We start from the raw sequence: 14430 nt of genomic DNA, 5'->3' as shown, positions 1-14430 counted from the left end.
GGCTTCTAAGGGCATCTCCAACGTAGACTCACAAATACCTTCGATAAATGTATGTTTTTATGTCCAGAGGTGGTCCGCGGACATGATGCGGGAGAGAGCCATTCAATGCTATTCACAAAGTATCCGGTTGGGAGGAGAGAAAGTAGGTGGGACCATGCATGTGGTGGGATATTATAGTGTGGTGTCCGGTTGAGAGGAGAGAGAGGAGAGGGGGACCATGTATGTGCAGATAGAGAAGACAGGAGGACCAGATCAAAAAAAAAGAAAAAGAAGACAGAAGGACCACACGGAGTCTTTGGTTGGTCAAGTGAATGTCCGAAATCCGGTATAGCTTCCCCATATTTGTCTCTATTTTGCCGAAAAATGGACGTCCAGGCCACTTTGCGAATTGATGCGGGTCCGCATGAAATTGCAAAAGTGAATGAAACTATTCGATCGGACATATACTGAAGGTTTGAGAGTCTCCCTTAGAGATATCCTAAGTTTTTTGATGTAGAAAACTCGCTTAACCATCAAAAGGATACCGTTCTTTATTTCTGTAACAACATTGGCTACATGACTTGGCTCGTGCATGCGGGCTCCTTTAACACGATCATTGTTCGAGTCCTTATTGTGCAATTTCTTCTCTTAGTCTAATATGTAACACAAACAACCAATGAAAAAAAAAGATGACTACAAAACATTGTGTGCAATGAAACGACCTACGAGAAAATCAATGCGTGATTTTTGTGACTTATGTGGGTGGGTAATTATTATCAACTTCGGGTGCAACTAAGAGCATCTCCAACAACCGCGCCAAAATATGTGCGCGCGCGGTAAACTGATTTTTTAGCGCGCGTGGGATGTTTTCGCGCGCTCCAGCGGTGGCGGGAAACTAGCGCGCGCGAGAAAAGACGGCAGCTTGCGCAGTACATTTGGCGCACCTATAAATTGCGGCACTTGCCACGCGGCAATCCACATTGCCACGCACGCTCTTCTCCACTTTCTCGTAGCTCCCTTTGCTTTCTAGCTGCTGCAGAACCCCCCACCGACGCGCCACCATGCCGCCGCGCCGCCGAGGAGCGTCAGGCTACCGCGGCGTCCGCCAGCGCCCCAACGGCTGGTACTACGCCGAGATTCGGTCCGGCGACGTTCGGCTCGGCCTCGGCACCTTCGAGACTGTGCACAAGGCTGCCTGCACGTACGACGTGGCGGCGTGGCGCCTAGATAGGCCGCACGCGCAGATAAACTTTCAGGACGTCCACACGCGCCAGCAGGCGCAGGACGTCGCCCCTTCGCCTCGTCTTATCACGGACCAGGACCGTGCGGAGCACACTCGGCGGCAGCGCCGTCTCCTCATCGTCGAGGAGGACGAGCGAGGCATGGCGGAGTAGCGCCGGCGCCACCTGAAGGACGTCGCCAACAAGCAAGCCTACCGGGCAGAGAGGACGGCAAAGCGCCGCGCGGATCGGTTGAACAGGCGTCGGCGGAAGGCCATGGCGTTATCGCAGTGCGATATCGTTGAAGCAAGTGGGCAGTCGATCTTTACGAATAATGATCATTGTTGGGAGGACATGTGGCTCGATACCCCGGAACAGACCAGCGAGGATGATAATGATGATGATTAGGACGACTGGGAGTAGCTTGTAGTTGCACTATCTAGTCGTTTTTTATGTCGTTGCATCGTAGTTTTATCTATCTATACTATGGAACTATGTAAAATATCTATGTATCATTTTTTTTAAATATGTATGCAATGTCCGTGTGATAGCGCGCGCTGCATTTTAGCACGGCCGCTGGAGCTACGCGCGCGCTAAATTTTATCGCGTCTGCTGAAGCCAGCGTTGCCCGCCGCGCTAAATCAGATGATGGACGTGCTGCAAAGTACTTTTTAGCACACCGCGTGTTGCGCGGCTGTTGGAGATGCTCTTATAACTAGCAAGGTGGGTAATTACAATCTACTTCTGTTTTTTTACATGGTTTACTATCTACTTCTGGATGGATGAAAAAATCGAAGAAACCCACCATATAGATTTTACTATCGCAGTTGCTCCATGTATATAAGTCGTACTGCGTTCAATCAATTGCGCCAACAGCCCATCGCATCGTGAACTTGTAGCAAGCGAAAATGGAAGCTTCGTACATGCTATGGCTTGTGTACGTTTCACTCGCCTCTTGTGTCCTCTACAAACTCTTCCTTGTAGGCAGTAAGAGTTCGCGGCTGCCGCCGGGCCCGACGCCGATCCCTCTCCTCGGCAACATCTTTGACATCCAAGGCGATCTGCACCAGGCCCTTACCAGGCTCGCCGGGGTGCACGGCCCCATCATATCCATCAAGCTCGGCGCCACCACCGCCGTCGTGGCCTCGTCCGCCGCGTGCGCCCGCGACGTGCTGCAGAAGTACGACCACCTCCTGGCGGCGCGGTCCGTCGCCGACGCCGCGCGCGCGCTGGGCAACCACGAGCACTCCATCATATGGCTGCCGTCCAGCAGCCCGCTGTGGAAGCGCCTCCGCGCCGTGTGCACCAACCACCTGTTCTCGGCGCACGCCCTCGACGCGGCGCGCGCGGTGCGGGAGGAGAAGGTGAGGGGCCTGGTGGGCTGCATCCGCGGCCATGCCGGGGAGACCGTGGAGGTCGGCCGCGTCGTGCTCTCCGGGCTGTTCAACATCGTCTCCAGCGTGCTGTTTTCCGAGGAGGTGGGCGACCTGAGCTCAGACCGGGCGCAGGGTCTCGAGACGCTGACCAACGACCTCCTCATGGAGCTCATCAAGCCGAACATGTCGGACCTCTTTCCCGTGCTCTCTGTTCTTGACTTGCAGGGCCGCCGCCGCAGTACCGTCGAGCATCTGAGGAGGTTCTTTGACTTCTTTGACCCGATTATTGAGCGTCGTATGAAGGCCGGAGGTGAAAGGCAGGGGGATTTCTTGGATGTGCTACTCCAGCTTCACTCGGTGGATCAGCTCAGCATTCAGACAATCAAGTCCTTTCTTTTGGTATGCTTGACTTCTGAACTGAAGAATAAACTGATCTTTGAAGATCCGAGGAAGTGGACACAAATGAGAAATCCGAGCTAACCAGAAAAATGTCGCGTGTTTTGCAGGATCTGTTCATAGCAGGGACAGAGACAAACGCTCTCACCGTGGAGTGGACGATGGCCGAGCTACTTCGGCACCCGGCCGTCATGTCAAAGGTTCGCGCCGAGCTGCAGGGAGTGGTTGGTGCAAAGCAGTATCCCGACGAATCCGACATCAGCAGGCTGCCGTATCTCCAGGCCGTGCTGATGGAGAGCATGCGCCTACACCCGCCAAGCCCGCTCCTGATACCGCACCAGGCCATGGTCGAAGGCGCGGAGGTCGGGGGCTTCGTGGTGCCCAAGGGCGCCATGGTGATCGTCAACCTGTGGGCCGTCATGCGCGACCCGGCGACGTGGACGCTGCCCGAGGAGTTCATGCCGGAGAGGTTCGTCGGGGCGGACATGGACTTCCGGGGCAAAGACCGGTTCGAGTTCATGCCGTTCGGGGCGGGGAGAAGGGCCTGCCCTGGTATGCCCATGGCGACAAGGGTTGTGACCCTCATCCTCGCGTCCCTGCTGCACAGGTTTGAGTGGAGGCTGCCAGAGGGGATGCAGCCGTGCGACGTGGATGTTCGGGACCGGTATAGGATGTCTCTCAATATGGTCACGCCAATCAAGGCCGTGCCACTGCCATTATTCTCGTGATGGATTGTTGTCGTTGGTTGTCTGCGTAGATGTAGTACGCGTGCACTGTTCGTTTGCGTATGTGGTATCAGCAGTTTGTGTTGGCATGAACAAGGGAGACGTTCAGATCACAAGTGTAGTAGTAATGAATAGGTAAGTGATGATAATGAATAAATGTACACGTGTTTTCTTTTTGAAATAACCACATGTATTCCATTAGTAGACAAACTTATTATAAATGTACAAGTGCTTTGGGTAAACTATCAAGCATTGAAGTTAAAGAACAGTTGTGGTGTCGTCGCTCTAAAGGAAGGAGCGATGTTGGAAGCTTCATCGTTAGAAGAACAATTGTGGGCTTTCCTATGGAATTGGAAGTTGAAGGTGGTACCAAAGGTACGCTTGTTGTGTTGGACGGTTTGTTTTTTCTACGAGAAACTTCTAATCTATTCATCTTTAAACATAGCAGTACAAAGAACAATATAGTTAATAAAAATTACAACCGTGTCCATGGACCACCTAGCGACGACTACACGCATTGGAGTGAGCCAAAGGCGCGCCGGCGTCATCACCTCTCCCTCATCGGAGCCGGACAAACTTTGTTGTAGTAGATAATCAGGAAGTCGCCGTGCTAAGGCCTCATAGGACCAACGCACCAGAATAGCAACCATCGCCGATGAAGGAAGTCGTAGATCAGAAGGATCAAACCTGTAAACACTTAAACGAAGACTGACGAAGATCGGATCCAAATAGATCCACCGAAGACTAGCACCGACCGAAATCCGCAAGATCCGACAGAGACAAACCTTCACACGCCCTCCAATAATGCTAGACACACCATCGGGATGGGGATAGAATGTGGGAGACATCATTCTTACTAAGAGACATCACCGCCACCACACAGCCCCAACCAAGACGCTGACTCTAAGAAGAAAGAGAACGGCAGTGGCGGAGCCAAGGGGGGGCGAGCAGGGGCCTGGCCCCCCCTAATGGTCGAACGATACTATGTAATTAGCGATACGAACGCTCGTATTCCTTAGACTTATACGTTTCTGGCCCCCCCTATGTCACAGCGTGAATTTGTAAAAAAGAGAAAAGGCCCATGTGAAGCCCACACTAGCGGCCAGGTTTCGCTCTAGTCCCATAGTTTCTCTGGGCTTTGCGTTCTCGCATGATTAGCCTGTACGTGGATTAGGCTTATAAGAAAAACCTGTACGTGGCTTCGTCGCCGCCGTTCCGTGCCCTCGCCCGCCCGGCCACCTCTTTTCCCTGCCCTACTGCTCCCAACTCTATTCATACGGCATAACTGCGACAACGCGATGCAGGCTTGATTCCAACCAACGGAAACTAGGTTTAGCACATCAGCACATCAGGCCATTCATCTACAAATCTCAATTCTCATCTTGTATCATTGTTGAATATATACATCAGATTTTACTAGTTTACATGTTTTGGTAGTCTGATTTGTAATGCTATTATTCTATGAAGAATTCCTATCATGTACATGTCCTAAAAATTAGTGTGACCGTGATGCAAATTATCTTGTATGAGTAGTTATTTGTGATGCAAACTTTCCCCATGTCAAATTTATCCAATATAGCTAATTGTTATACGGCAAAGCAGCTATGAAGAGAAAAGCGGTGTCAAACACAGTTAACATTAATTTATTTTTTAAGCCAGTTGCTTCAAGTTCTCTACTGAAATTGTTAATGAGGCTGATGTGCAAGTCACAAATCCGGTCCAATTGACACTCATGATCAGGATATGCCGGACATCGTGAAACTGGAGGCTTACTTGGGTTATGCATGATCATAAACGTTGATTTTTTTACAAAGAGTAAGTTCTCTTTCAATGAAATTATTAATTTTTTGTCATCTTATTGGCAATTGTAAAGGCAAATTTGAACTCATACAATTGTATCAATGTTTTGTAGCGCATAGCATATATTACAGTATGATGATTGTTATTTTTTGGTCTAGAAAAGTTTAGGAACTTGACTTGGCCCCCCCTATACCAAAATCCTGGCTCCGCCCCTGGAGAACGGGGTCCCTCCCGCCGACGGGGGGCCGAGATCCTCCGCACCTCCATGGCCTATAGGTCATCGAAGATGGGACAGACCGGCGGCGACGCCGACGGAAGGAGAAGAGCTTTTCTTCTGGAGGATGAAACAAATATGTGTGTTGGAGGGTTATATTGGAAGTCATGTCCTGGTATTCAACGATTATTTTCTTCGCACAAATTCACTATTCAATGCCTAACTTTTCCGACGATGCTTATGGATGGGAAGTCATTGGTCAACCGTATTCGAAAGGGAGTTATGGTTTGTGATGATTACTCCAAATGCAAGTACGATGTTATTGGTAAGGCTGGCTTCTTCTCTTATCAGAAATGCACTTTAGCTCCGGATGCTTGCATATGGAGTTCCCGACGATCTAGTTCATCAGTATGTACGAATTAGTGAGTTCATATGCCTTGAGTAATTGTACATTTTTTGCAAAGCTATAGTTAAGGGTTTTGGCGCGGAGTACTTTAGAGAACCAAATGAGAATACAACCCGGTTGTTATCGATCAATGCTTCGAGAGGCTTTCTGGGGATTCTTGAAAGCATATATTTTATGTATTGTAAGCGGAAGAATTGTTCATTTTCTTGGTAGGGAAAATATATGGGACATGTTGATGGTTGCTGAAAGATTATGGATGTCTCCTAGAGGAGGGGGGTGAATAGATACTTTAAAATAATTACGGTTTAGGCTTGAACAAATGCGGAATAAAACTAGCGTTTAATTTGTCAAGCACAAAACCTAAAACAACTAGGCTTACCTATGTGCACCGACAACTTATGCTAAGCAAGATAAACAACTACTTCCTCTGTCCAAAAATTTTGTCCTTTAAATGAATGTATCTAGCAACAAGTTAATGCTAGATACATTCAATTGAAAGACAAGCTCGAGACAAACTTTTTCAGACGGAGGGAGTAGGTGATAGTATTATATATATATATATATATATATAGGAGGGTCGCGCTATTCGTCAACCTGGGTGAGAAATAGTTATTCTTCACCCCCCTCTATTTTACCATCAATGCACCATAATTTTTACGTTCCGTAATTTTTGTCTTATTTCCGACGCAAAAAGGACCGTAAGAAAATATATAATTGCCGTAAAAAATATTTTATGTTATGTAAAATTACAAACGTAAAAACATAGTCTAAAATACACATAAAATACAAATTTTCTTGTCTTATGACCTATATTTTTATTTTCTTATGTCAAATTTTACGTAGTGAATCAATAGGAATGTAACTATTTGAATTCAAAACGTAATTTAATTATAAAATGATCGTAAGATTACCTCGGGTGAAGAATAACTTATTCTGCACCCTGGGTGATAAATAGTAACACTACATATATATAAATATAAAATCTATTTAAAACCCAAAGTGAAGAATAAGCTATTCCTCACCCTGTCTCGCACTCGCACCTCCACCGCTCTCCTTTTTCTTACGGGATCCAACGCCCGCTGAGTAAATTTTTGCCCCTTCACAATGTCAGCCGATGTAATTTATTAGTTTGGTATACCCATGAACAGTTACTCCCTCAGTTCCAAAATATTAATGTTAATACAAAGTTGAGTTATCTATTTTGGAACAGAGAAAGTATTATTTTAGTCGTGGGCTCATGGCGTTTCTAATTGCGGGCGGTAGCGGCCGGAGGTCTCAGCGGCGAGGGAACCGGATCCTCTAACATTAAGAAGGAATGTTAGAGAAGCTACAATACTCTAACTTTCCTTCTTTCTATTCATATAATTATGTCTAAAATGATTTAAATTAATTTGCAATTTGATGATCTACCGTATACATTTATAGTAATTATATGCAAACAAATTGATGGTGAAATAAAATTAAATTTAAATTATTTATATCTACAGTAAATACCAACACTAAACAACCTATTAATTATCTACTAAAGTCCCTAACTTTCCTTCTTCATTTTACACTAGCCTAACACTGTAGCACGGTGACATTCCTTAGAGGATCCGGTTTCGGCGGCGAGCGGCCGATCGGTATGGGTGGCTTCGGTGTCGACAGCAGGACGGAGAAGAGTGGACGTAGCGTAGTGGCGGCCTCTCGGCTGTGTGCGGTGGGGTGTGGCCCTCGTCTCCGTGCGGCTCGGCGGCTGGCCTGGTGCCCTCGTCGGCCGGCGGCATCTAGCGTCTGCGGCAGACCAAGACGGTATGCTCGGCCAGTCCAGCCATGAGCAGTGACTCCACATGGCCACAAGTCTACGGCTGGCCTCCTCACCGTCTTGCATCATCAACATACATGTCACACTGGTATGAAAAATTCAGTTTTGCTCAATCTGGTAACAGATCTCCACCAGATTCTCTCTTTTTCAATTTTTTATAGAGCAGATCTAGATCTACGGTTAACTAATCAATACTATAGTGTGGAAGGATACAAATTAACGGGTGGTGAATAAATATCTCAAGTAGGCATGTTCACAGCATTCACTTTATTTAGTTTCAGCTAACCAGGCAGCGAGCTAATGTCTTATTCTTGAGTTTGCCGCTTGGAAATTTTTTATTCATAGCTTCTACATTTATAACATGCTAATGACGAGTTAGCTCCAATAGTCGCCACATAGACTATTGGATAAACCAGAAATTGTATGAAACAAGTTTAAAAGTAAATAAATTCAAGTGCACTTCTTTTCAGAAAATCAGTGGTAGCTGGTAATAGCCGAATTTGAGAACATGGGTACAAGTCTGCAAGGTAGTGTTGCACTTCTTTTCAGAAAATCAGTGGTAGCTGGTAATAGCTGAATTTGAGAACATGGGTACAAGTCTGCAAGGTAGTGTTATAATTAACCTCCTTTTCCCCCTTTGGTCATGTCACTAGCCACTACTTAGAGAGCAAGGTATCTATCTATGTAAAAAAATTGGCTGCAAATCTGTATAAGAAAATTCAGCAGGTTTACTTAAATCTGTTAGCAATACTAAGAGATGGTAGACATTTCAGGTGTTTTGAGGCTGGCCATTGATTTGGCTTTGCTGAAGTCTGCTTGTCAGGGTGGTTAAGAACTTTGAGGTGAGGTGGTGAGTGCCCTTTGCTTATTAATATAATAGTAATGTGTAAGGTATACAATCGTCAAATCCTTTCTACGGATTGCAGTAGGTTCCAACCTTTCAAAGGAAGAGAATCTTCTTGTAAAGATCACTAGTAGTTGCTTCGTTTACAATTTAGGAGTGATGAAGGCAGGATTTATGTGGTTCCTTTGCCCTATCACGTAACTGATGCTGACTTGGTCACATAACAAATAACTGCCTACTAGAGATTAAAAAATTCTTCGGTTTCAATGTTGTGATTCATGTCTGTTCAGAAGAAATTATGAATTGAAGTGCCCCAGCCCTGACTACAGCTGCAAGTGTACTCGCACATGCTGTTATCATGCATGTCCGACTGTCCGTATAGACTATCCATCGACAAATGTTTATGTTCCGTACAAATTAAGACAACACTATTTGGTTCATCTGATTCCTCTTCTTGACAATAACCAAAATCTCTACATCTGTGTAACGGAAGACTTATACTGTTGTCTTATACTATACCCCTTGTCAAGATAATAGAGTTTTTGGTTATTGTTCTATGCTTACTCCTTTTTATGTGCAGGCTCTTATCAGCAAGTTCCTCGGCAAGTTCACATCAACAGTTAGGCTAAGCTGTGGGAGCTATGGTTGGTACCAATTGGTCTTGCTAGTTTTAATTAGGTAAATTTCTTCTATTAACAGAAAAGAATATCTCTTTGTATCATTGCAACATTTCACTTTTTCTGGAATGAAGAGGATAATTTGTCAGAACAAATTTTGTAAGAGTTTCAAGATATTTTTCTTGAGTTATGTCATATGTTTTCTTTTCATTGTCCAGTTGGCCATTGACATGGTTGGGGAAGCTTCCAGATGAGGTCCTTCTCTGATCTCTACTGGTGTTGTTGCCTTGTAGGCAGGGGTGAAACAGGGTGTGTTTACCATTTCAGAATCACTACTTGCTTCATATCTTCCCCTCCGTTGACCATATGCTGATATGAAGAAAGGCAGTGCTAACAAAAGCGATATGATCATATGAAGTTGGCTTTTTTTGCGAATAAAAGTTGGCTTTGACACCATTATGTTGTTTCCATAAAATTCTTTTATCAGTGTATACTAGTATACCATGTGTCTTTTTTTGCAAGGGAGGTATACCATGTGTTTACCAGAATTATCTTTGACTTGAATTGTATATACAATTAGCTTCACATGTAATTAATAGTTACTCCTATATACAACGATTGTGTACTCAGGCCAACTCTAGTCGATCTCCTAAAAATGGAGGAGCAAAACGGTAGAGTAAACTTAGTGAAGTATTTTTATTCCACTAAGTTTTGGTCGGACCTAGCCGAACTCCTAAATTAAGTGGAGTAAAAGCAAATTTTCATAAGTTCAACATAGATTCGATTTAAACAAACTTCTAAACAAAAATTCGACACATAATGTACATAAGAATTCGCCGAAACATAGTCTAGTCCACCCGTGAAATCCCACAGCCCATGGAGTCCGCCCATGTGCCGTCATCGCCGCACTCAGGGAAGATCCTCCGCCACTCTTCAATGTCAAAGTCGTCGGCAGCGCTGCCGTCCTTGTCGTCCGAGAGGACAATGACCTCCTCGTCGGCTGTGCGTTTCGCCTCCACGAAGATCTTGCGCTCTCCCTCCACCACCTCGGGGTACCGGCGGCGATGGAGGGGGCGACGGGGAACGGTGGGGGAGTCACTGGCTGCGGGGATTCGAGAGGAGGAGACGTAGAGGAGGAAGGGATTTTTTTTACTCGGTCACTCAGCGATGGAGTAAATATAGGCGCTGGATACACCATGGAGGAAAAGTTATCCTCCTCTATGGATTTTAGGAGTTCGCTAGGTCAGATTAGATGAGTAAAACCTGAGTTTTGCTCCTCTAATTGGTTTTAGGGCATTGGCTAGAGTTGTCCTTAGCTCACGTAGTACTAAATTTCTCTTAGTTCTTGCATGACTTTATATTTTAGGGTTTTTATATGCACGGCAGGCTATTTGCGGTGCATTTGGCTGTGCCATGATTTTCCACGCCTAAGCCTTGTGCTTTTCTTGCATATGCAGTCAAGATGACAATTATTACAGGAACATCAGAACATGCCATTACTTGGTGATGATTTGTCGGCATAAGGTATTTTAGGTTCAATTGGTGGTCCAAAGAGAATTCTTGCAATAAGGTTTACGTCATAGTTCCTACTTTACATGGCTTTCGAAATTCTGCACATCACTATTTTTTAAATAGATTAGTGCTGGCGCACCTGGGCTGACTAGTTACGTGAGCTATTTTTCCTTACGAGAGAGTTTGGGAATCTTACGATGCTGGTTGGAATCCTATATGTTCCCAGAAATCTTACGTCGATGGAAATCTTACGACGGTGGTTGGAGTTCTTGGGTTCCTATAGATATCTTCGGACGGTAGTATTCTTTTCTTACGGGAGAGTTTGAAAATCTTACGGCGTCGGTTACGAAGCTGGCAACAGAATTTGTTCGCGAGGAGGGTGTGGTCGATGCATCAGATGGATGGGGTGAGAAATAACAATTTCTCACCCAGAGTGACGAATAGCGCGATCCTAGGGTCACGCTATTCGTCACCCTGGGTGAAGAATTGTTATTCTTCATCCCCTCTCTATTTTGATATCAATGCATCGTATTTTTACGTTTCGTAAATTATGTCTTATTTCATACATAAGAAGAGAACGTAATAAAATATGTACTCGCCGTAAAAAATATTTTATGTTATGTAAAATTACGAATGTAAAAACATAGTGTAAAACATACATAAAAATACGATATTTCTAGTCTTATATCTATTTTTTTTGTTTTTCTTATACCAAATTTTACGTAGTAAATCAATATGAATGTAACTATTTGTATCCAAATGTAATTTATTTATGAAGCGATCGTAAGAATACCTCGGGTGAAGAATAACTTATTCTGCATTCTGGGTGATGAATAGTATTACTATTCATCACCCAGGGTAATACTATTCATCACCCAGGGTGCAGAATAAGTTATTCTTCACCCGAGGTAATCTTACGATTATTTCATAATTAAATTACGTTTCGAATTCAAATATTTACATTCATATTGATTCACTACGTAAAATTTGACATAAGAAAATAAAAATATAGGACATAAGGCAAGAAAATTTGCAGTTTATGTGTATTTTAGACTATGTTTTTAGGTTTGTAATTTTACATAACATAATTTTTTTCGGTGATTATATATTTTTTTACGGTCCCTTTTTGCGTCGGAAATAAGACAAAACTTACGGAACGTAAAATTACGGTGCATTGATGGTGAAATAAAGGGGGGGGGGGTGAAAAATAACTATTATATATACAGTTGGTCTATTCTGATAATATTATCAGAATAACTATTCTAATAACACTTCCGCACTGCACGCTCAACACAGGTGCACTGCATTTTCTATAGCTAGAGCACTTCATTACAGAGACCAGTGAACTTCGTGTCGTAAAAAACTGTACGCAGCGCTTTTTCGGTAATGTTTTTGCTCTAGTTTTTTAACCGTTTATCAAAATGAGGCGTAAGATATACCGTTGGAAAGCTATGGATTAGGCACAACTTCGTCATGTTGAACACTTTTCGAGATTCCTCACGGTTTAAGAGCAGTTTTGAAAATGGTGCGGCCAATGACTAGTGGCAGCGAGCGTTTTTTCGCGTTGTTTTCTAAACCGCTCGTCGGAATGAAGCAAACGATACACCGTTGGATAGATATCGTCGAGTCGCATCTTTTACATATCTATTATTTTCTCTAATTCGTTACGGTTTAAAAGCAATTTCAAATCTACTAAATCACGAAATTCTATTTTTTTAATTTTTTTCAAAATTTTTGGTACTGTTTTCTCTCCAGTTTTCTAACCGTTTGTCGAAACGAGGCATATGATACGCCGTTGGAAAGCTACGTACGAGACGCAACTTTTTCATGTAGAACACTCTCTCTAATTCCTTAGGTTTAAGAGCAGTTTTAAATTTACCGAAAAGCGGACACTCTGTTTTTCGCGAGACCAAAATCATCATGTGTACTTCATCGGACAGAAGAACGCACTGCTTCAAACGAAAAACTGCACTGCAGCAGGCAGCCAAGTGAACTTCATGATTTCTTTTTGTCGGACATAAATTGCTCGCAAAAGTTTTTGTTGTCTTTTTTCAACTCTTTTTTGAACGAGAGTGGACCGCAACACTTCCGAAAATGAACCGCAACACTATCAAAAGTGAACCTCATGAGTTTTTGTTGTATTTTTTTCATACTTATTAAATTTTTATGCGCATTGACCAAGCGAGTGGACCTTTCATCGGATAGAAGAACGCACTGCTTCAAACGGAAAACCGCACTGCAGCAGGCAGTCAAGTGAACTTCATGATTTCCTTTGTCGATGCAAATTTTGCAAGAACCACAATCTTTTTTTTGCCATCTCTGTAACATGTTTTTTGCACTTCAAATCGAGAGTAAGTGAGCCGCGACACTACCTAAAGTGAACCGCATGAGTGAACTTCTAAAAAAAGGATTTTCTTTTTCTTTGTTTGAATTGTGTGGATGAGCCAAGAGTACTGCATTAGTTGTTTCTTTCCATGACTCTTTTTTACTAATGCATTTAGACCGCATTCTTGAGGATAGTGTACTACATTGTTTTGTTTTTTATTTTATAACATTTGTTTCTGTTTTGAGGCTAATGTACTGCATTGTTTTGTTTTTATTTTATAACATTTGTTTTTGTTTTAACGAGTTTTGCACTGCGTGACGCGGTCAAGAGAACTACAACATTTTTTATATTGTTTGACAGCTCTTTTTTTTGTAGTTTTGGCTCAAGGACGAGGTGAAGTGCTCTTACAAAAGAAGGGCTACATCGTTGTTTTTCTTTCCTTTTCTTTTTACACAGCGAACCACAAGCCTTCATACAAATGAACCACATTAGATTTTTTTCTATAATATACAAACTAAGTCTTGCATTTTTGTATGAACACCCGAAAAAAGGATATAGCGTGTTGCCTGGAGAGGAGCAGTGAACTGCAAAAGGCAAACTATCGGTCTGAATTTCTTATACTACCAGCAGCAATTTTTTTTAGTTTTTACAGAACATCACCGAACTGCATGCAAGAATACACCCATTTGACAAACTGCACTTCGGCATACAATAAATTTGAAAGCAAAAAAGAGAACCAAACTGCATACTGAAGAACAAAGGAGCAGATGAGCTCCGGTGACCTTCACGGATGCAGTGGACTGCATGGGCGCATATGAGCTTGGATCCACCACCGACGAGGGAGCAGACCGCAGGGTGCGGGGTGGTGGTTTGCTGTGTGAACGTACGACGTGGGATGCAGTCCACTCCCATCCACGTTGCTGCTCGTCGTTGTCGTGGTGCATGGGAGGGTCGCGGAACTGCATGCCGTCGTACGCCATACTACACGCCGTCGCTGGCTGAACTGCACGCGAGCCTCCGGGGGATGGACGTGTACTGAACCTCGCCGGAGGGAGTTTGCGGGGAGAGGAGGAAGAAGCAAAGGAGAAAGGGGAGGGGGGCTCGCCTCTGGTGCTGTTGAGGTCGTCCCGCGCGGCTGTGGATGCACAGATGTGGTCGCCGACTGCATGAAAGGCCGACGGGGGGACGTGACGAGCCTGCTGCTTGGGGGG

The 14430-nt window shown here is 44.3% G+C and overlaps 1 protein-coding gene and 1 long non-coding RNA gene across 3 annotated transcripts; both read left to right on the top strand.

Moving 5' to 3' along the window:
* The first annotated feature begins 2041 nt into the window (after positions 1 to 2041).
* Positions 2042 to 3821, top strand: LOC119301209 (cytochrome P450 76M5-like). The gene is made up of 2 exons (XM_037578143.1): positions 2042 to 2974; positions 3082 to 3821. The coding sequence occupies exons 1-2, from the start codon at positions 2108 to 2110 to the stop codon at positions 3697 to 3699; spliced, it is 1485 nt and encodes a 494-aa protein (XP_037434040.1). The 5' UTR covers positions 2042 to 2107; the 3' UTR covers positions 3700 to 3821.
* Positions 3822 to 7692: 3871 nt separating this feature from the next.
* LOC119301210 lies at positions 7693 to 10010 on the top strand. Of its 2 annotated transcripts, none has more exons than XR_005146966.1 (4): positions 7693 to 8008; positions 8694 to 8770; positions 9345 to 9442; positions 9600 to 10010. It is a non-coding gene; the product is annotated as an uncharacterized LOC119301210 (long non-coding RNA). The 2 variants fall into 2 exon arrangements; XR_005146967.1 differs by having other exon boundaries at positions 7694 to 8008; positions 8694 to 8762.
* The last annotated feature ends 4420 nt before the right edge of the window (positions 10011 to 14430 follow it).

The sequence above is a fragment of the Triticum dicoccoides genome, chromosome 5A, assembly GCF_002162155.2.
Source record: "Triticum dicoccoides isolate Atlit2015 ecotype Zavitan chromosome 5A, WEW_v2.0, whole genome shotgun sequence".
NCBI classification, from domain to species: Eukaryota; Viridiplantae; Streptophyta; class Magnoliopsida; order Poales; family Poaceae; genus Triticum; species Triticum dicoccoides.
The sequence above is the reverse complement of the archived record's forward strand: the minus strand, read 5'-3'. Positions and strand labels throughout refer to the sequence as shown.

Excerpts from the sequence above, each read along its gene's own strand:
- LOC119301209 (XM_037578143.1), top strand. The coding sequence starts at position 2,108 with ATGGAAGCTTCGTACATGCTATGGCTTGTGTACGTTTCACTCGCCTCT. Across the intron at positions 2,975-3,081 it reads CAATCAAGTCCTTTCTTTTG|GATCTGTTCATAGCAGGGAC; the intron begins GTATGCTTGACT and ends CGTGTTTTGCAG.